General features: G+C 43.7%; 1 protein-coding gene across 9 annotated transcripts in view; it reads right to left on the reverse strand.

Annotated features, from left to right (window-relative positions):
* The window catches only part of LOC144501444 (protein CASP-like), a 779,365-nt gene that overhangs the window by 285,409 nt on the left and 471,236 nt on the right, over window positions 1-22,720 (reverse strand). For 5 of the 9 annotated variants that reach the window (XM_078225209.1, XM_078225208.1, XM_078225204.1 and 2 more), the window contains 4 exons: window positions 18,598-18,699; window positions 12,829-13,637; window positions 6,709-6,795; window positions 5,725-5,890 (listed from right to left, as the gene is read on the reverse strand). The exons of 2 other annotated variants lie outside the window; for them this stretch is intronic. In XM_078225209.1, the coding sequence (XP_078081335.1) occupies window positions 5,725-5,890; window positions 6,709-6,795; window positions 12,829-13,637; window positions 18,598-18,699 (1,164 nt within the window). The remainder of the gene's footprint in view (window positions 1-5,724; window positions 5,891-6,708; window positions 6,796-12,828; window positions 13,638-18,597; window positions 18,700-22,720) is intronic. 2 more of the 9 variants (XM_078225206.1, XM_078225212.1) reach the window with 1 other exon arrangement.

Genomic DNA, 22,720 nt, shown 5'->3' on the forward strand with positions numbered 1-22,720 from the left:
GGCCGCTCTATCCAGCGGGCAGCGTTGTGAGCGGGCGGCGAGTGAGAGGGAGCAGAGTGGGACAGCTTTGGCTCAAATAGGCTTCAGCGTGAACAGGCAGAGGTGAGGGTAGAAATCATAGAAACCCTACAGTGCAGAAGGAGGCCATTCGGCCCATCGAGTCTGCACCGACCACAATCCCACCCAGGCCCTACCCCCACATATTTACCCGCTAAACCCTCTAACATACACATCCCAGGACACTAAGGGGCAATTTTTAACCTAGCCAATCAACCTAACCCGCACGTCTTTGGACTGTGGGAGGAAACCGGAGCACCCGGAGGAAACCCACGCAGACACGAGGAGAATGTGCAAACTCCACACAGACAGTGACCCGAGCCGGGAATCGAACCCGGGACCCTGGAGCTGTGAAGCAGCAGTGCTAACCACTGTGCTACCGCGCCGCCCGGTAGGTCCCAGTAAGTTGTTATTGTTTCTTCAGAGTAGAAAGAATGCCAGGCAGGATGTTGGAATGCTTCTCTTGCAGGATGTGGGAAGTCAAGGAGACCTCTGGTCTCCCTGACAACGACACCTGCAGGAGGTGCATCCAGCTCCTAACAAACTGCATTAGGGAACTGGAGCAAGAGCTGGATGATCTCCGAATCATTCGAGAGAATGAGGAGTTTATAGATGGTAGCTTCAGGGAGGCAGTTACGCCAAAGGCACAGAGCATAGGTACTTGGGTTACCGTCAAGCGAGGGAAAGGGAAAGGGCAGGCAGAGCAGGGTTTCCCTGTGGCCATTCCCCTCCACAAAAGGTATACCGATTTGGATACTATTGTGGGGGATGCCTTACCTGGAACAAGCTGCGGCAGCCGGATCTCTGGCACGGAGTCTGGTTCTGCAGCGCAGAAAGGAGGATGGAAGAAGAGGAGAGCGGTAGTGATAGGGGACTCGATAGTCAGAGGTACAGACAGGAGGTTCTGTGGTCGTGACAGAGACTCCCGGATGGTTTGTTGCCTCCCGGGTGCCAGCGTCAGGGCTGTCTCTGATCGCGTGCACAGCATTCTGAAGTGGGAGGGTGATCAGCCAGATGTCATGGTACACATCGGTACCAATGACGTAGGAAGGAAGAGTGAGGAGGTCCTGAAGAATGAGTATAGAGAGCTTGGTAGGAAGTTAAAAAGCAGGACCCCGAGGGTAGTAATCTCAGGATTGCTACCTGTGCCACGTGCCAGTGAGGGTAAGAGCAGAACGCTCGGGCGGATGAACACGTGGCTGAGGAACTGGTGTAGGGAGCAGGGTTTCAGATTTCGAGATCATTGGGACCTCTTCTGGGGCAGGTGGGACCTGTACAAGAGAGACGGGTTACACCTGAACTACAAGGGGACCAATATACTTCTAGGGAGGTTTGCTAGTGTTATTAGGGAGGGTTTAAACTAGATTTGCAGGGGGATGGGAACCAGAGTGCCAGAGCAGATAGTGGAGCAGGGGTGAAAATAAATGATGTTAATAGTTCATGCAAAATCACAAATAGAAGGGTTGTGTGTGGTGGTAATAATCTTCTGAGGTGTGTCTATTTCAATGCCAGGAGTATTGTGGGGAAGGCAGACGAGCCGAGGGCGTGGATTGACACATGGAATTATGACATTATAGCCATTAGTGAAACTTGGCTACAGGAGGGGCAGGACTGGCAGCTCAATGTTCCAGGGTTCTGATGTTTCAGACCTGATAGAGGCAGAGGGATGAAGGGTGGGGGTGTGGCATTGCTAGTCAGGGAAAATTATACAGCAGTGCTCAGGCAGGACAGATTAGAGGGCTTGTCTACCGAGGCCATATGGGCAGAGCTGAGAAACAGGAAAGGTGTGACCACATTAATGGGGTTGTATTATAGACCACCCAATAGTCAGCGAGAATTGGAGGAGCAAATCTGCAGAGAGATAGCAGGCAACTGCAGGAAACATAAAGTTGTGATAGTAGGGGATTTTAATTTTCCACATATAGATTGGGACTCCCATACTGTTAAAGGTCTAGGCAGGTTAGAGTTTGTAAAATGTGTTCAGGAAAATTTTCTAATTCAACATATAGAGGTACCAACTAGACAGGATGCAATATTAGATCTCCTATTAGGAAACGAGTTAGGACAAGTGACGGAAGTGTGTGTAGGGGAACACTTTGGTTCCAGTGATCATAACGCTATTAGTTTCAAGTTGATCATGGATAAAGATAGATCTGGTCCTCGGGTTGAGGCTCTAAACTGGAAAAAGGCCAAATTTGCAGAAATGAGAAAGGATCTAAAAAGCGTGGATTGGGACAGGCTGTTCTCTGGCAAGGATGTGATTGGTAAGTGGGAGGCCTTCAAAGGAGAAATTTTGAGAGTGCAGAGTTTGTATGTTCCTGTCAGGATTAAAGGCAAAGTGAATAAGAATAAGGAACCTTGGTTCTTGAGGGATATTGGAACTCTGATCAAGAAGAAGAGAGAGATGTATGACATGTATAGGCAACAGGGAGCAAATAAGATGCCTGAGGAGTATAAAAAGTGCAAGAAACTACTTAAGAAATCAGGAGGGCGAAAAGAAGACATGAGGTTGCTTTGGCAGACAAGGTGAAGGCGGCACGGTAGCACAGTGGTTAGCACTGCTGCTTCACAGCTCCAGGATCCCGGGTTCGATTCCCGGCTCGGGTCACTGTCTGTGTGGAGTTTGCACATTCTCCTCGTGTCTGCGTGGGTTTCCTCCGGGTGCTCCGGTTTCCTCCCACAGTCCAAAGATGTGCGGGTTAGGTTGATTGGCCAGGTTAAAAATTGTCCCTTAGAGTCCTGGGATGTGTAGGTTAGAGGGATTAGCGGGTAAAATATGTGGGGGGAGGGCCTGGGTGGGATTGTGGTCGGTGCAGACTCGATGGGCCGAATGGCCTCCTTCTGCACTGTAGGGTTTCTATGTTAAATAATCCTAAGAGCTTCTACAGGGATATTAAGGGCAAAAGGATAGTAAGGGATAAAATTGGTCCTCTTGAAGATCAGAGTGGTCGGCTATGTATGGAACCAAAAGAAATGGGGGAGATATTAAATGGGTTTTTTGCATCCATATTTACTAAGGAAACTGGCATGGAGTCTATGGAAATAAGGCAAACAAGTAGGGAGGTCATGGAACCTATACAGATTAAAGGGGAGGAGGTGCTTGCTGTCTTGAGGCAAATCAGAGTAGATAAATCCCCAGGACTGGACAGGGTATTCCCTCGTACCTTGAAGGAGACTAGTGTTGCAATTGCAGGGGCCCTGGCAGATATATTTAAAATGTCGGTATCCACGGGTGACGTGCCGGATGATTGGAGGATAGCTCATGTTGTTCCGTTGTTTAAAAAAGGCTCAAAAAGTAATGCGGGAAATTATAGGCTGGTAAGTTTGACGTCAGTAGTAGGTAAATTATTGGAAGGAGTACTAAGAGATAGGATCTACAAATATTTGGATAGACAGGGACTTATTAGGGAGAGTCAACATGGCTTTGTGCATGGTAGGTCATGTTTAACCAATCTATTAGAGTTTTTCGAGGAGGTTACCAGGAAAGTGGATGAAGGGAAGGCAGTGGATGTTGTCTACATGGACTTCAGTAAGGCCTTTGACAAGGTCCCGCATGGGAGGTTAGTTAGGAAGGTTCAGTCGCTAGGTATACATGGAGAGGTAGTAAATTGGATTAGACATTGGCTCAATGGAAGAAGCCAGAGAGTGGTAGTGGAGGATTGCTTCTCTGAGTGGAGGCCTGTGACTAGTGGTGTGCCACAGGGATCAGTGCTGGGTCCATTGTTGTTTGTCATCTATATCAATGATCTGGATGATAATGTGGTAAATTGGATCAGCAAATTTGCTGATGATACGAAGATTGGAGGTGTAGTGGACAGTGAGGAAGGTTTTCAAAGCTTGGAGAGGGATTTGGACCAGCTAGAAAAATGGGCTGAAAAATGGCAGATGGAGTTTAATGCAGACAAGTGTGAGGTATTGCACTTTGGAAGGACAAACCAAGGTAGAACGTACAAGGTAAATGGTAGGACACTGAAGAGTGCAGTCGAACAGAGGGATCTGGGAATACAGATACATAATTCCCTAAAAGTGGCGTCACAGGTCGATAGGGTCGTAAAGAGTGCTTTTGGTACATTGGCCTTTATAAATCAAAGTATTGAGTATAGGAGTTGGAATGTTATGGTGAGGTTGTATAAGACATTGGTGAGGCCGAATTTAGAGTATTGTGTGCAGTTTTGGTCACCTAATTACAGGAAGGATATTAATAAGGTTGAAAGAGTGCAGAGAAGGTTTACAAGGATGTTGCCGGGACTTGAGAAACTGAGTTATAGAGAAAGGTTGAATAGGTTAGGACTTTATTCCCTGGAGCGTAGAAGAATGAGGGGAGATTTGATAGAGGTGTATAAAATTATGATGGGTGTAGATAGAGTGAATGCAAGCAGGCTTTTTCCAGAGGCTAGGGGAGAAAATAACTAGAGGAGATGGGTTAAGGGCGAGGGGGGAAAAGTTTAAAGGGAATATTAGGGGGGGCTTCTTCACACAGAGAGTGGTGGGAGTGTGGAATGAGCTGCCAGATGAGGTGGTTAATGCGGGCTCACTTTTAACATTTAAGAAAAATTTGGGACAGGTACATGGATGAGAGGGGTGTGGGGGGATATGGTCCAGGTGCAGGTCAGTGGGACTTGGCCGGAAAATGGTTCGGCACAGCCGAGAAGGGCCAAAAGGCCTGTTTCTGTGCTGTAATCATAGAATCATAGAATGTTCTATGGTTCTATATATTTTGATAGAAGAAATAGGAAGAGCAATATACACTTAATGGCACAGTTCTAAAGAGCGTGCAAGAACAGTATTATTTGGGAGTGCATGTGGCAGGACACATTGAGAAAATGCTAGCAAAGCATATGAGAGCTTGGGTGAAGGAGACCTTCTTTATGCAGCGAGCAATGGATCTCATTACCTACGAGAGTGGTCAACAATTGCAAAAGGAAGACTTGATAGATGCTTAAAAGAAATAAACCTGCAGGGTTCCAGAGACCAAGCAGAGAAATGGGATTGACTGGATTGCTTTGTGGAGAGCTGGCATGGACTCAATGGGTCAAACGGCCTCCTTTTGTGCCATAACTGTGGCTTTTGAGTGTGGCCTAACCAAGTTTGGATCAAAGGATATCATAACCGCTCTGTTTATGATATCCTTTAAATGAAATGAAACCTAATGTTTTACTTGGTAACTCTATGACCATATTAACCTGCGGTCCTACTCTGTGATTTGTTGATCAGTACCCTCAGATCCCTTTGCTCCTCTGCACCATTTAGATACTTAACTTCCAAGTAGTGAGTTGCCTCCTTATTCCTCCTATTAAAATGCATCACCTCACATTTGTCTATAATGAAATTTATTTGTTAATTACACAACCATTTTGATTGGAAATACCATTTTCATGCAAAAATAATTGAAATGCTTTGCCATTAATAGAATTGATGCTAAATTGATTAGAATGTTCTAAATTATTAAATAAAGAAAAATATGTACGGGTAGAAAGAGGGACTAATACAATGTAAAGAAATTTCTTTTAAACTAAAAGGTATTTCCTGTAACTATGGTAAAAGGATATTCCCTGTCATTATGGCTATGTGAACAGCCACAAGATAGTGGTCAATAATTCTGTTCACACAGATGTTGAATCCAGTTATGTTTTAATACTATGCATACACATGGTCTCTCGGGCCTACCTTGTCCCGCTTGCTGGATCTGGGATGGAAGAACGCTCTGTCCCAGCTCACCATTCAGCCATAGCTGCATACGAATAAAGGGTTCTCGGCCTTTCTGAGTCAGTTTACTCCAAGGCTTAGGCCTAGATAGCATGTCACTGACACTCCCTTGTGACAGTCCCAAAACCTAAAAAAAAGAGCAAGGGCATGGCAAAGAAAAACAAAAAACTTTGTGAGTAATTGTGTCTTTTAATTTTTTTGACTTTGCTAATAAAGAAAATGCTACATAGTTTTACATTTATAAACATGCAAAATGCATCCAAGTGTTGAAAGTCATTTCAAGGATCACGAGTTATTTTGATGGGTTACTGATCCAGATTTCAAAGTCACTGATGCAGACAGCTATAAGCAAAGCATCAATTTTCTGGCAGTAATTTGGATCACTGGTGTTATTTATCTCTTGCTCCATTTTCCATAATGTTTTCAATAATTTCATTTGCTTTCCTTGCTCATTTATATTTTTGTTCTTTGCCTTTTCAACCTTTTTCCCTTCCTTTCTTCCATGCACCCTGTGTTTCAGCCATTTATCAAAATAATCCCAGATAATGTTCTAGTTCTACATTTTTGTGGTAGAAAATGAATTTCGCTGTACAACACTCTACTTAATGTCAAATAATATCAACTGGCTCACTGTAATGGAGAAGAACTCATTTAGACTCTAAAACCAATAGACTCCAGACTTCTTATACTGCCTGAATTTTATCCAGCGTCTCCATTTCTTACATAAATAAAGGATACTGTGCTGAACTTGGTGTTTGGTAGGACTTTATATGGCCATTATCTGCCATTGTAAAGTAAAAGAGGTAAGAGTGTGTTATCTCGGTCTGATTTCACCATTATAATGTTTTAATACTTTTCTTTTATTATAATGTTTATACAATGGTTCTGGCCTGCAACTTTTCTTTTAACAAGATGGATTTTCTTAAAAATTAATCAGGGACTTACCGGTGTTGCTCCAGTGCAGAATGCTCCACTGTAGTCATTTGATGTGGCCGATGCGGAGCTGAATGGTTGTGTAGTCAGACGCAACACCTGAGTGATGACAATTAGAATGATAAATAGTTCCCTTCTAAGTGTTATCACACTGGTGCTATGACATTGTTCGAGAAGCCAGAACCATTGTATAATGGAAACCACACCTTCTGATGTGGGAACATAGAAGCTTGTTTTTCACAGTTCCACCCTTATGTGGTCGTATAAAAAACAAACTCAATCAGAATTTATAATCTGCTAAATTTGGTATAAAGGTTCGCTGGTGGTCAGCAGTCATATATACCAAAACACTTTCCACTTACAATGCTGAGCACAACTTATTAGTAGAGACTGATATTATATCTTGGCACTGGCTATGACCCATTCTCCAGTTAACCTGCAAATCTTCAAATAAATCAGATTATTTTGGAAGGCGATATACCATTACATTTCAGTGAAATTAAGATTATATCTCTTTCCTGCTTTTTAATGGCAACATAATTTAGTGCCAGTGACTTGGCTAACTGGAGATTCATGTTGCTCCAAAAGAAAAAATCTTTTGTCCTCAATGGTTTAGCTTTACTAAAAGGAAATATTACAACAAGCATTGGTTATGTGAATGCATAATACAGTAAACCTCTAATGCAATAATACAGTAGCTTCAGACCAAAACAGCGCTTCATTTGTGATTCTCACATTGGCACTTTTGAACACTATTTCAATATTGCCAAGCATGCACACACACCAAGTGTGGAACAGTATAATGATGGAGCGTATTAACAAATAAATTGGATGCTGTAACTAATCTGTTAACAGCATCATTCTTTGTGAGTTATTCTGAGATTAAAGCGAAGCAAGATTACCAACTGATTAAGAACTGAAACAAACTTTTGGATCACAATTACATACAAATATAGTTGTGTATTGAACATACACAGATCTGTGTATAATGTGAAGCAGGGACAAGGTTTATTTGGTAGCAAATGCCATTAGCTTTCGGAGTGCTGCTCCTTCGTCAGATGGAGTGGAAATCTGCTCTCAAACAGGGCACAGAGACACAAAATCAAGTTACAGAATACAGGGGAGGTCCCAGAGGATTGGAGAATCGCCAATGTTGTTCCTTTGTTTAAGAAGGGTAGCAAGAATAATCCAGGTTATCACAGGCCAGTGAGTCTTACATCAGTGGTAGGGAAATTATTGAAGTGGATTCTTCGAGACAGGATTTACTCCCACTTGGAAATAAGTGGACATATTCGCGAGAGGCAACTTGGTTTTGTGAAGGGGAGGTCGTGTCTCACTCAGTTGATCGAGTTTTTCGAGGAATTGATGAAGATGATTGATGAGGGTAGGGCAGTGGATGTTGTCTACATGGACTTCAGTAAGGCCTTTGACAAGGTCCCTCGTGGCAGACTGGTGCAGAAGGTGAAGTCGCATGGGATCAGAGGTGAGCTGGCAAGGTGAATACAGAACTGGCTCGCTCATAGAAGGCAGAGGGTAACAGTGGAAGGGTGTGTTTCTGAATGGAGGGCTGTGACAAGTAGCATTCCTCAGGGATCAGTGCTGGGACCTTTGCTGTTTGCAATATATATAAATGATTTGGAGGAAAATGTAACTGAGACGACATAAAGGTTGGTGGATTTGTGGATAGCGATGAGGACCATCAGAGGATACAGCAGGATATAGATAGGTTGGAGGCTTGGGCGGAGAGGTGGCAGATGGAGTTTAATCCAGATAAATGTGAGGTATTGCATTTTGGAAGGTCTAATAAAGATAGGAAATATACAGTAAATGGCAGAAGCCTTAAAAGTATTGATAGACAGAGGGATCTGGGTGTACAGGTACACAGATCACTGAAAGTGGCAATGCAGGTGGGGGAGAGAGTCAAGAAGGCATATGGCACGCTTGCCTTCATCGGCCGGGGTATTGAGTTTAAAAATTGGCAAGTCATGTTGACGCTTTATAGAACCTTAGTTAGGCCGCACTTGGAATATATTGTTCAATTCTGGTCGCCACACTACCAGAAGGATGTGGAGACTTTGGAGAAGGTATAGAAAAGATTTACCAGGATGTTGCCTGGTATGGAGGACATTAGCTATGAGAAGAGGTTGGAGAAACTTGGTTTGTTCTCATTGGAATGACGGAGGTTGAGGGGCCTAATAGAAGTCTACAAGATTATGAGGGGCATGGGCAGAGTGGATAGTCAGAAGCTTTTTCCCAGGGTGGAAGAATCAATTACTAGGGGGCATAGGTTTAAGGTGCGAGGGGCAAGGTTTAAAGGAGGTGTACGAGGCAAGTTTTTTTTACACAGAGGGTGGTGGGTGCCTGGAACTCGCTGCCAGGGAGGTGGTGGAAGCAGATACAATAGTGAGTTTTAAAGGGTGTCTGGACAAATACATGAATAGGATGTGAATGGAGAGATATGGTCCCCAGAAGGGTAGGGGGTTTTAATTCAGTCGGGCAGCATGGTTGGTGCAGGCTTGGAGGGCTGAAGGGCCTGTTCCTGTGCTGTAATTTTCTTTGTTCTTTACTAAAATGAATAATGCTACTTTTAAACACTCCGCAATATCTAAAGTACTTTGTTTTAAAAAAAGGATTCCAAGATAACAAAGACATTTTGCATTTAAATAGTGCCTGCCCCTGAAAAACGATTGTACTTAAATCAAATTTTTCACAACCATTGGGAATCTCAAAGCACTTTACAGCCAAAGGTGTAAATAGCACAGTGGTTAGCACTGCTGCCTCACAGTGCCAGGGACCCGGCTTCAATTCCAGCCTTGGGTCACTGTCTATGTCGAGTTTGCACATTCTCCCCGCGTCTGCGTGGGTTTTCTCCGGGTGCTCCGGTTTCCTCCCACAGTCCAAAGACATATAGGTTGGGTGGATTGGCCATGCTAAATGTTTGGGGTTACAGGGATAGGGTGGGGGAGAGGGCCCAGGTAAGATACTCTGTTGGGGAATTGGTGCAGACTGGAAGGGCTGAATGGCCTCCTGCACTGTGACGATTCTATGATATACTTTTTGAAGTGTTGCATTGTAGGAAACATGGCAGTTAATGTGTTCAACAAAATCGTGCTATCAGCAATGTGATAATGACCAGATAATTGTTTTTGTGATTTTGAATGAGGGATAAATATTGGTCCCAGGATACTGGGGAAACCTTCCCTGCTTTTTTTCCAAAACAGTGTCATGTGATCTTTTACATCCACCTGAACTGGCAGATGGGGCCTTGGTTTAACGTCTCATCCAAATGACGGCACCTCCCTCAGTTTCTGCACTGGAGAGTCTGCCTTGATTTCTGTGCTCAAGCCCTGGGGTGGACCTCAACCCTAGAGACTTGAGATTCAGGGACAAGTGTGCTATGGACTGAGCCACAGCTAAATGGATTAATAAGATTAAAAATTGATTCTATGTCATGAAGGAGATTTGAGGACGAGTGGCCTTGGTCAAAGATGTAGATGTTTGAAACGCATCTCAGAGGAGGAAAAACAAGTGAAGAGTTGAAGAGGTGTGGCAGTGAAGTTTGAAGCTTAGAGTCTAGATTGTTGTAAGCATGGTTGCCAGTGGTGGGGAAGAAGAACTAGGGTATGTATAGCAGGCCAGAGTTGGAGAGACACATAAAACATAGAACAGTACAGCACAGAACAGGCCCTTCGGCCCACGATGTTGTGCCGAGCTTTATCTGAAACCAAGATCAAGCTCTCCCACTCCCTATCATCCTGGTGTGCTCCATGTGCCTATCCAATAACCGCTTAAATGTTCCTAAAGTGTCTGACTCCACTATAACTGCAGGCAGTCCATTCCACACCCCAACCACTCTCTGCGTAAAGAACCTACCTCTGATATCCTTCCTGTATCTCCCACCACGAACCCTATAGTTATGCCCCCTTGTAATAGCTCCATACACCCGAGGAAATAGTCTTTGAACGTTCACTCTATCTATCCCCTTCATCATTTTATAAACCTCTATTAAGACTCCCCTCAGCCTCCTCCGCTCCAGAGAGAACAGCCCTAGCTCCCTCAACCTTTCCTCATAAGACCTACCCTTCAAACCAGGCAGCATCCTGGTAAATCTCCTCTGCACTCTTTCCAGCGCTTCCACATCCTTCTTATAGTGAGGTGACCAGAACTGCACACAATATTCCAAATGTGGTCTCACCAAGGCCCTGTACAGTTGCAGCATAACCCCACGGCTCTTAAACTCCAACCCCCTGTTAATAAAAGCTAACACACTATGGGCCTTCTTCACAGCTCTATCCACTTGAATGGCAACCTTTAGAGATCTGTGGATATGGACCCCAAGATCTCTCTGTTCCTCCACAGTCTTCAGAACCCTACCTTTGACCCTGTAATCCACATTTAAATTAGTCCTACCAAAATGAATCACCTCACATTTATCAGGGTTAAACTCCATTTGCCATTTTTCAGCCCAGCTTTGCATCCTATCTATGTCTCTTTGCAGACTACAACAGCCCTCCACCTCATCCACTACTCCACCAATCTTGGTGTCATCAGCAAATTTACTGATCCACCCTTCAGCCCCCTCCTCTAAGTCATTAATAAAAATCACAAAGAGCAGAGGACCAAGCACTGATCCCTGCGGCACTCCGCTAGCAACCTGCCTCCAATCCGAAAATTTTCCACCCACCACCACCCTCTGTCTTCGATCAGACAGCCAGTTACCTATCCAATCGGCCAACTTTCCCTCTATCCCACACCTCCTCACTTTCATCATAAGCCGACCATGGGGGACCTTATCAAACGCCTTACTAAAATCCATGTATATGACATCAACTGCCCTACCTTCATCAACACACTTAGTGACCTCCTCAAAAAATTCAATCAAATTTGTGAGGCACGACTTGCCCTTCACAAATCCGTGCTGACTATCCCGGATTAATCCGCATCTTTCTAAATGGTCGTAAATCCCATCTCTAAGGACCTTTTCCATCAATTTACCAACCACCGAAGTAAGACTAACCAGTCTATAATTACCAGGGTCATTTCTATTCCCTTTCTTAAACAGAGGAACAACATTCGCCATTCTCCAGTCCTCTGGCACCATCCCCGTGGACAGCGAGGACCCAAAGATCAAAGCCAAAGGCTCTGCAATCTCATCCCTTGCCTCCCAAAGAATCCTAGGATACATTTCATCAGGCCCAGGGGACTTATCGACCTTCAGTTTATTCAAAACTGCCAGGACATCCTCCCTCCGAACATCTATTTCCTCCAGCCTATTAGCCTGTAACACCCTTTCTTCCTCAAAAACATGGCCCCTCTCCTTGGTGAACACTGAAGAAAAGTATTCATTCATCACCTCGCCTATCTCTACTGACTCCATACACAAGTTCCCACTACTGTCCTTGACCGGCCCTAACCTCACCCTGGTCATTCTTTTATTCTTCACATAAGAGTAAAAAGCCTTGGGGTTTTCCTTGATCCGACCCGCCAAGGACTTCTCGTGTCCCCTCCTAGCTCTCGTAAACCCCTTTTTCAGCTCATTCCTTGCTAACTTGTAACCCTCAATCGAGCCATCTGAACCTTGTTTCCTCATCCCTACATAAGCTTCCCTCTTCCTTTTCACAAGACATTCCACCTCTTTCGTGAACCATGGTTCCCTCACTCGGCCATTTCCTCCCTGCCTGACAGGGACATACCCATCAAGGACATCCAGTATTTGTTCCTTGAAAAAGTTCCACTTTTCATTAGTTCCTTTCTCTGACAGTTTCTGTTCCCAACTTATGCCCCCTAATTTTTGCCTAATTGCATCATAATTACCTCTCCCCCAATTGTAAACCTTGCCCTGCCGTACGGCCCTATCCCTCTCCACAAGTCAAAATGTTTGACTCAAGATTTGTGGCGTACATCTGGACCCAAAATATGCTGCACAGTAAGCAACTTGACACTCATAATGGCAGTACTCTGGAAATTGCACTTTGTACTGACCTCATTTTGGAATCAAACAACGTTTGGGGTCTGAATTCCAGTTACAAATGTTGGGAGGAGACCCAAATCTTAAACATATTTGTAATTCACATAAGATGCCCGAATAAACTATCCGAAAAAAAAACCAAGATGTTTTTAGAAATTGCTTACCTTTTCCCCAAAGATCCTTTGACAGATCCCATTCTTGGCCAACTTTTCCTTCACCTGTCGCGTCAGCTCAGCTGTGTCCACTTCCTGGTACATGTAAATCTCATACTGCTCTGGTGTTAGTGGTGGGACAGAGGGCTTATGCGGTTTTGCGATGGGGACAAGAGGTGAAGAAGGCAGTGGACTGCTCTGTGGAGTCACACTGCTACTTGCGACCACTGTGCCTAAATCTGATGCTTGAGAGTATGGTGACTCTGCATTTTGCCAGTCCTTCCAGTGGTCAGAAGCAGCAGGTCCTTGCAAAGCATTTCGTTCCAATCTGCTTGGATTACCAATCCTTTCTCTCCCACTGCAAGCTTCCTCTGTTCTTCCATCTTCTGAAAAGGCTGAATTTCTTCTGTCAGGACAAACTGTGTTCCACCACTGGTCCCTCCATATACTACTTCGTCCCAATTCATTTTTAACTTGCTTGAGCATATTGTGTGGTGTGTCTGCTATCCCATGGTGCTCTGAGGAGCACGTGTCATGCAATGCTTCTTTTTTAAATCCATGAGAGCTTTGTGTTACATTGTTGCTGGAATCCACTGTGAAAGGCTTTTTCATGCCTGTCAGCGAGGAAGAGAATGATGAAGATGAAGCCGCTTTGGACGAATGGAGGACCAATTCAGCTTGAGTAACTGATGTTGGCTTCGGTGTCGGCTCAAGGCCTGCCTTCTGAGCTTCCATCTCACGTCGGGCCTGTTCCAATATTGACCAAATTGCTTCATCTGAACCACCACTGCTAGATGTACAGGGTGGCTGAGTTGAATCAACTGTAACATACAAAACAAAATACATCTGAAAATTTATTTCAACAGTGGCAATTTTATTATGGATCTTTCTCAAATTCTGGCCAGTTCCAAGTTCATAAAATAATTGAAAAATTGTATTCATATAGCAAACCTGCCAGGGTAAACAATTGTGAAATGAGACTTCAAGAGGATATGAACAGGCTGGTAAAGAGGAGGGACTTCAGTTACTTGGATAGATTGGAGAAGCTGTGGTTGTTTCCTTACAGAAGAGAGGGTGGAGAGGAGATTTGATAGAAGAGGTCAAGATCAAGAGGGGTCTGGCCTGGTGAGGCCAACACGACTCTTCCCTGTTCATGGGGAGCAGGTGTTTTCCTCGCCAGAGAGAACCTCTCCCGACGAGGCCATAAAGGCAAGTAAGCTTGGACGCTTTAGCGCTCATCACATGGAAATTAACATTGGAATGTATTTGAATAATTTATTCAGCCTCTTGCCCATTTTCGGCGAGAGGCTGACCTTGCTGGAAATTTGGCTATCCTAAGGTCACAAGAACCGAGAAATTGGGGCGCGATCCTAACTTTGCGGCTCTCGTGCAATTTTACCGGCTTGCTCCGCCCATCCCGGCCTATGTTTTGAGTTTTGCAAGCAAGAGCTGGTTGTGTTTGGTTTGCACTTCGCTTGTTGCAAACAAGGGACGTGCTGCATGATACAATTCCCCAGTTGTTGGGATATATGGCCGACATATCATGCAAATTAATTAAAGAGCATAAGGCAGCCACATTTGATCTTGAAAAGGGGGTGGCACGGTGGTTAGCGCTGCTGCCTCACAGCACCAGGGACCCGGGTTCAATTTTGGCCTCGGGTTACTGTCTGTGTGGAATCTGCACGTTCTCCCCGTGTCTGCGTGGATTTCCTCTGGGTGCTTTGGTTTCCCCTCTCATTCCAAAAATGTGTGGGGTTAGGTTGATTGGCCATGCTAAATTGATCCTTAGTGTCAGGGGATTAGCAGAGTAAATGGGTTATGGGGTTGGGGCCTGGGTGGGAGTGTTGCTGGTGCAGGCTTGATGGGCCGAATGGCCTCCTTCTATGATTCTAAAAGTGCCCAGTTTGCCCGAGATTACCCTGGAAGGGCAAGATAACTCAAAAAAATTAAACAACAGGTGAAGCTAGCCATTTCATGCTGTCACTATGCTGTAGCAACATGAGTAGTATTCTCCAAAAACAGGATGCTGCCAACAAGCCAAAAAGCCTATCACACAAAGAAGTAATGTAGTATTTGAATGCCGGTGTGATGCCAGGTATGTAGGCCATACATCCCAATGACTGGGGGATTGTATCACACAGCACATCTCTTCAGCTGTTTGAAACAAGTACTAACGAAACATAGAACATAGAACAGTAGAGCACAGAACAGGCCCTTCGGCCCACGATGTTGTGCCGAGCTTTATCTGAAACCAAGATCAAGCTCTCCCACTCCCTATCATCCTGGTGTGCTCCATGTGCCTATCCAATAACTGCTTAAATGTTCCTAAAGTGTCTGACTCCACTATCACTGCAGGCAGTCCATTCCACACCCCAACCACTCTCTGCGTAAAGAACCTACCTCTGATATCCTTCCTATATCTCCCACCATGAACCCTATAGTTATGCCCCCTTGTAATAGCTCCATCCACCTGAGGAAATAGTCTTTGAACGTTCACTCGATCTATCCCCTTCATCATTTTATAAACCTCTATTAAGTCTCCCCTCAGCCTCCTCTGCTCCAGAGAGAACAGCCCTGGCTCCCTCAACCTTTCCTCATAAGACCTACCCTCCAAACCAGGCAGCATCCTGGTAAATCTCCTCATAACCTTGCAAAACTCAAAACATCCAACATTAGATGTGATTCTACAATTGGACAACATTTGTTAAACAATCTGGATTGTGCATGACACTGAAAACTAATTTAAGATTATCAGTCGGGTTGGCAATGTGCCTTCCTTACACATACCTTTCTTAGAAGCGACATATGTTCACACACAGCCCTGTTCTTTGCAGATAGAAGGAGCATTGCACCTTTTTCAACAAAACACAAGCTTGGGGGACAGCCATTCCTTGGTTCATGACCCTTGGCAACACTTAGACCAATCAGAGTTGACCTGCCCAGTTTGAATTTGAACAAAAGCCTTTCATTAACTGTTCCCTGATGCATTCTCCACAGCAATGCATCTGCCAATCAGAGTCCACTTGCCAATTAATCAGCACTATCCTCTCATGAAATATATATTGTTATTCTCTGTACTTTTCTTGTGAACTGTCATGATGAGCGCAAGATGAAAAGCTTCAACAGCAATACTTAAGATTTTTTTTGTCAATATCACAGTACAGAATTAAGACATTAAGACAATGCTTCAAAATTTCAGAAAGGCAACTTCCATACAAATGTCAAGTGAATCTCAGTGTGTCAGTCTCTTGTGTAACAAAAACTCACAAAAGGATTAAAATCTTTTGACCGAAAAAAAATATATTTTGGAAAACAATTCTGAACCGAAATAATTAACTAGCATAGCATAATTCTTAAAAACACAATTTTTCGGAGTTGCAAGTGTTTTCCAGTATGTATTGTCTTTGAAGGTTTTCTGTAGTAGGGAAAATGCTCGAATGTAACATCAAGGAAGAAATAGCGAGACATCTGGATATAAATTGTCCCATTGGTAAGACACAGCATGGGTTCATGAAGGGAAGGTCATGTTTGACTAATTTGGTGGAATTCTTTGGGAACATTACATATGCAGTGGACAATGGGGAACCTGTGGATGTGGTGTATCTGGATTTCCAGGAGGCATTTGACAAGGTGCCACACCAAAGACTGCTACATAAGATAAAAGGTGCACGGTGTTACAAGTAATGTATTAGGATAGACAGAGGATTAGTTAACTAGCAGAAAGCAAAGAGTGGGGGTAAATGTGTATTTTTCTGGTTGGCGATCAGTGACTAGTGGTGTGCCTCAGGGATCAGTATTGGGGCCGCAATTGTTTACAATTTACATGGATGATTTGGAGTTGGGGACCTGCGTCAAACTTCGCAGATGACACTAAGAGGGCGGCAGGGCAAAGTGTGCAGAGGACGCTGAAAGTCTGCAAAGGGATATAGATAGTCTAAGTGAGTGGGCAAGGGTCTGGCAGATGGAGTACAATGTTGCTAAATGTGAGGTCATCCATTTTGGCAAAATGGCAAAATAACAAAATGGATTATTATTTAAATGGTAATAAAATGCAGCATGTTACTGTGCAGAGGGACCTGGGTGTCCTTGTGCAGGAATCTCAAAGAGTTGGTTTGCAGGTGCAGCAGATAACTTGCCCCTCGCACTTTAAACCTATGCCCCCTAGTAATTGACTTCCACCCTGGGAAAAAGCTTCTGACTATCCTCTCTGTCCATGCCCCTCATAATCTTGTAGACTTCTATCAGGTCTGACCTCAATCTCCGTCACTCCAGTGAGAACAAACCAAGTTTCTCCAACCTCTCCTCATAGCTAATGCCCTCCATACCAGGCAACATTCTGGTAAATCTTTTCTGTACCCTCTCCAAAGCCTCCACATCCTTCTGGTAGTGTGGCGACCAGAATTGAACACTATATTCCAAGTGCGGCCTCACTAAGGCTCTATAAAGCGTCAACATGACTTGCCAATTTTTAACTCAATACCCTGGCCGATGAAGGCAAGCATGCTGTATGCCTTCTTGACTACCTTCTCCACTTGCATTGCCACTTTCAGTGACCTGTGTACCTGTACACCCAGATCCCTTTGCCTATCAATACTCCTGAGGGTTCTGTATATTGCAGAACCTGTTCATTTACTGTATATTTCCTATCTGTATTAGACCTTCCAAAATGTATTACCTCACATTTGTCCGGATTAAACTCCATCTGCCATCTCTCCGCCCAAGTCTCCAACTGATCTATATCCTGCTGCATCCTCTGATGGTCCTCATCGCTATCCGCAAATCCACCAATCTTTGTGTCGTCCACAAACTTACTAATCAATCCAGTTACAAGGTCCCAGCACTGATCCCTGAGGAACACCACTTGTCACAGCCCTCCATTCAGAAACGCACCCTTCCACTGCTACCCTCTGTCTTCTTTGACTGAGCCAGTTTTGTATCCACCTTGCCAGCTCACCTGTGAGTTTTAAGAACATAAGAACATTGAGGCCACACCTGGAGTACTGTGTACAGTTTTGGTCTCCTTACTTGAGAAAGGATATACTGGCACTGGAGGGGGTGCAGAGGAGATTCACTCGGTTGATTCTGGAGTTGAGAGGGTTCGCTTATGAGGAGAGACTGAGTAGACTGGGGCTATACTCATTGGAATTCAGAAGGATGAGGGGAGATCTCATAGAAATATATAAGATTATGAAGGGAATAGAAGCAGGGAAGTTGTTTCCACTGGCAGGTGAAACTAGAACTAGGGGGCATAGCCTCAAAATAAGGGGAAGCAGATTTAGGACTGAGTTGAGGAGGAACTTCTTCACACAAATGGTTGTGTATCTGTGGAATTCCCTGCCCAGTGAAGCAGTTGAGGCTACCTCATTAAATGTTTTTAAGGCAAGGATAGATACATTTTTGAACAATAAAGGAATTAAGGGTTCTGGTGAGCGGGCGGGTAAGTGGAGCTGAGTCCACGAAAAGATCAGCCATGATCTTATAGAATGGCGGAGCAGGCTTGAGGGGGCCAGATGCCTACTCCTGCTCCTAGTTCTTATGTTCTTAAAACTCACAGTAAGGTTTGCATTATATAAGATTGATAAATTGAGGTTCATTGGTTTGTGTCACAATATGGAAGTTGTTGATGTTATATCCCGCTTTGGTTTTGGGTATAGAATGCAATTGCTTCATGCAAAAACTTGAGTTTCAGCACAAAAGATGTCTCACCTCCAAATATTGAAGAGAACAAAGCAATTCCACCGGAGGTCTGCTCCTACTTATCTGTGCTTTCACTTTACTCACCATTTTTTTGCACCTGTAGTTCTCTCTTGGCCTGTTCCAGAATGGATTTGATGGCTTCATCAGAGCCTGTCTCAGGGGTTCTAATCCGCGTTGTGATGTTGCCTGAAGACATAAAAATTGCAAATTAACACTGAAGAAAGGCTTATAGCCAGCAGAAATGTATTTACAGTACACTAGAGTAAACAGGTATTTATAATCTTAAGTATTAAATAACTCATGAAAGATATTTTGCCCATTACTCAAACTGCATTAACCTTCGATTATGCACTTACTGCTACCATCCTTAGTCACCTTGGGTCAACTAGATTTTACAATTTTAACACTTCTGCTTAAAATTATCCAGAAGTCAATGGAAGGTATTTTTTGTATTTTTCTCAGTTTGGTTAGCAATGGCAACCTTTTCAACAGCCCCTAACAAAAATTCAAATTTCTATGTCTGACAACCTGGCAAATATAATGTTTGTGTCATTTACAACGTAGGGCATGGTAATACCAAGCAAAAGGACTTGCAGGTGTGTGTGTGGGAGTGGGTCTGTGCGTGCACGGGAGTGGGTGTGTATGCATGTGCGGGAGTGGGTGTGTGTGTGTGCGTGCAAGCTGGTGCGCGCAGGAGCGGGCATGTGCATGGGAGCAGCCATGGGCATGTGTGTGTGCAGGAGTGGGTGCGTACGCAGGAGTGTGTGCGTGCACATGTGGAGTGTGTGCGTGTGTGGGAGCAGGTGTGTGTGTGGGAGTGGGGGTGCACACAGGAGTGCGGATGTGCGTGTGAGTAGGCATGTGCATGCTTGTCTGTGCGGGAGTGGGTATGTGTGGGAATATCTGTGCGTGCACGTGGGTGGTGGCTAAAAGAGAGCGGGAGGCTTAAAATACACATCACAGACCATTCAACACAACTTTTTTATGCCATTATTACTCCACATGTGTCTCCTTGTACTCAGCTTCATTTCAAACCTGGCAGGAAATAGAAGGAGGGAGGGAGGGGGATGGGTGTCCCAGGGTTGGCAGCACAAGTCTAATTATTCAACAGATGCTGCAAACATTCATTAAATGTTTTGTACTTAGCTTTATGAAGTGAAGGTCTGCATTCCCCCTATCTTCCCTGCTCTACATATGTTCCCCTTTCTATAACTTTGTTACGATTCTGTCTGCCTTATAGGTATCAGTAATGAGTCAGTTACCATTTTCTAACTATCAACACCAATTATGCAATACAAAGGAGCTAATTAGAGGCTCTCTCTTACTTTTCATGATTGAACGGATTTGAATTTTAAACACTAAAAGTGAGGAAAGGCATGCAATCTGCTTTATCTCTCAGGTTTTAAGTGATGTTTATTGTGCATATAATTTGAACACCAACTAGGGTGACTATAGTTAGCTAATCAGCAGAGTCGAAGCCATTTCTCTCTCCCACACATATGCAGCTATTTTTAAATATTCTATAAATTTTGCATAAATAAAGCTTTTGAAATTTGTTCTCCAGCTTTAATTTGAAAGACAATCTAAAATGTGTAAGGTGCCAGAAGGCAGGACAACATGACTTGGATTCAACAACAATCAAGTCTATGACCTGGCTACAACAGTTATTGAAGCCATTAAAAGATACCAAATAGCAATGCCATTATGAAATGTTTAAAATGTTGTTTTGTGCACAAGATTATTCACTTTAATTGATTGAATTTCATAGTGGGATTTGAACCCATGTCCTCAGAGCATTACAGTAAGAAGTCTCACAACACCAGGCTAAAGTCCAACAGGTTTATTTGGTAGCAAAAGCCACAAGCTTTCGGAACAGGCTGTCCCTTCGTCAGGTGAGTGGGAGTTCTATTCACAAACTCAATTTACAAAATAATGGTTGGAATGCGAGTCTTTACAGGGAATCAAGTCTTAAAGGTACAGACAATGTGAGTGGAGAAAGCGTTAAGCACAGGTTAAAGAGATGTGTTTTGTCTCCAGACAGGACAGTTAGTGAGGTTTTGCAAGCCCAGGCAAGTCGTGGGGGTGACAGATAGTGTGACATGAACCCCAGAGCATTACCCCAGGCTCTCTGGATTACTATCCTGTGAAATTACCACTACCCATTATACATTGGTGACAAAAGAATTAAATTTAACATGTACAGGAAGTGTTAACTGTAGAATATTTACTATGGTACTGGATGATCTCCTGATTGCTTTTGGTAGGCTGCTCATCATTGGCTGCTGGAAGGATCTTCTGCTGAAATCCGTGCTATTTTGCGTGGCTTGTCCATCCCACCACCGGGGTGGTGGGGGAGGGGGAGAGGAAGGGGGGGTGGGGGGGGTGCTACAGTGGGACAGGACACTTTGCTGGAAAATCCGACCCTACATCTCATACAAGATAAGGAAATGAAAAGTTTTGAAGGAGCTGGAAACACGACCCTGGTGAACTGTGTACAAAGGGAGTCACATGAAATGGCTGAGACAAACGATGCCTGGAACAGTGTGTTTAAAAGTTGGTTTTGGTTTTGCTTTTAGGAGAAAGAGGAGGACCCAACTGCTTGTGAGAAGACAGCAATCTTTTTGCAGCCCAGAAGCAGTTCACAGGCAGGAGTATAAGCTGCTCCTAAATTGCTCTATGTGCTGGGATTAAGTATCTGTAAGTGCTCCTCAAGCCTACATGAAAAGCAGTAACATGAGAAGAGTCATCGACTGTTTCACAGATGAGCACCAAGATCCCACCTATACTCCAGATGCCATTGCAAGGACTATATCTTTCCTTTTCCCTTGAATCATTGACTTTTAACCTTTGCAGAATTCCACTCTTTTGGGGTGTGTGTCTGACTGACTTAGGGTATCTCAAAAGAGGAATTATTATATTTTCATATTCCATAGTGTAGGTTAAGTAAGCTTTGCCTTTCCATTTGACAAGATAAACCAGTAGATTTGTTGTTCATTGAAAGAAGCCTGGTTGAAGTCTCTTTTATTCTGGGTCACAGTAGCAAAGATAAATTATTGCTCATTTTGGTGAGTGAACCAAACTTTAAACTAATGGTGGGACCTGTGGAGTAATGGGGCTAATCAAACTGCACATTCCTCTCATCTTGGTTGTAACACTTTGCACAATCAAGACTTGTGTGGGTCACCAGATGAAGCAGGGTTCAAGGGCACAGAGTTAGTGGAACAGACGTACAAACGTAATTCAGTCACTTTATTATCTAATGTAACAGTAAACATTGCAGTATTTTGAAAATCAGAACGATGGATTTTGTTAAAGCTTCAGGGATTCTCTCCAATATAGACAGAAGAACAGGGTATTGCAAAACAGAGTGCCACCACTGGTGGAAGGGTGTAATTACAGTGTGACCAGTCTACAGTGGAATATGTAACAAATATTTTATGTCCACATGTAAAATTAATCCAAATATCGAATCTTTTGCGAGATAAAGACGTTGGCTTGTTTTAAAATTCTAATTGTAAACAATGGGACGGTGTTTGTCCAAACAGGCAGGCCTTTTGTGACTAAATTAACAATTTATATATTTTAAAAAATTACTCAAACCAATTGTCTAGTTTGCTTTCACTATTTCTCTTGCTTTGTTTGCAATTGAACGGTAAATAAAAACTGCAGCATTGGTGTTATTACTACCACCTAGCATGCTAGAGTCACTCTCGCTGCTTCTTTCTCCCTCATTCTCTCTCTTCCTCTTTCTACCTCTCTTATCTCTCACTCTCTATTTAAACTTTACCTGTATCGAGTAAAAGATGCTCTTGGAGGCTGAGAAGAAGGATCTTTGCAGAATACTACTGATGCAGTCGAGGAAACTGTGCACACTGCAAACATTCTTGCTGGAATTTTACTGTGCCGCCTGCCACGGGAATTGTGGAAAGGTTCGTTGACCTGGGGTGGGATTTTACAGTTTCAGGACAGAGACTAAAATCCCACCCTTGGACTCTGGGATCTACCTACAGTTTGCAGTGCAACAGCTCTGGGCAAAAATATCAAGCCGAGATTTTTGAGAGAAAACACAGGGCTTTCAGGTAAAAACTATTAATGAAGTTACTCAAAGAAACAAAAGGAAATTTTAAGGTTGGACTTAATCACCTTATTATGAAAAATGTAATTTTTGAATGCCTTTCTTAATTTCTTAACCTCCTTTTGGTCATAT

Source organism: Mustelus asterias, chromosome 12 (assembly GCF_964213995.1).
Source record: "Mustelus asterias chromosome 12, sMusAst1.hap1.1, whole genome shotgun sequence".
In the NCBI taxonomy this organism is placed as follows: Eukaryota; Metazoa; Chordata; class Chondrichthyes; order Carcharhiniformes; family Triakidae; genus Mustelus; species Mustelus asterias.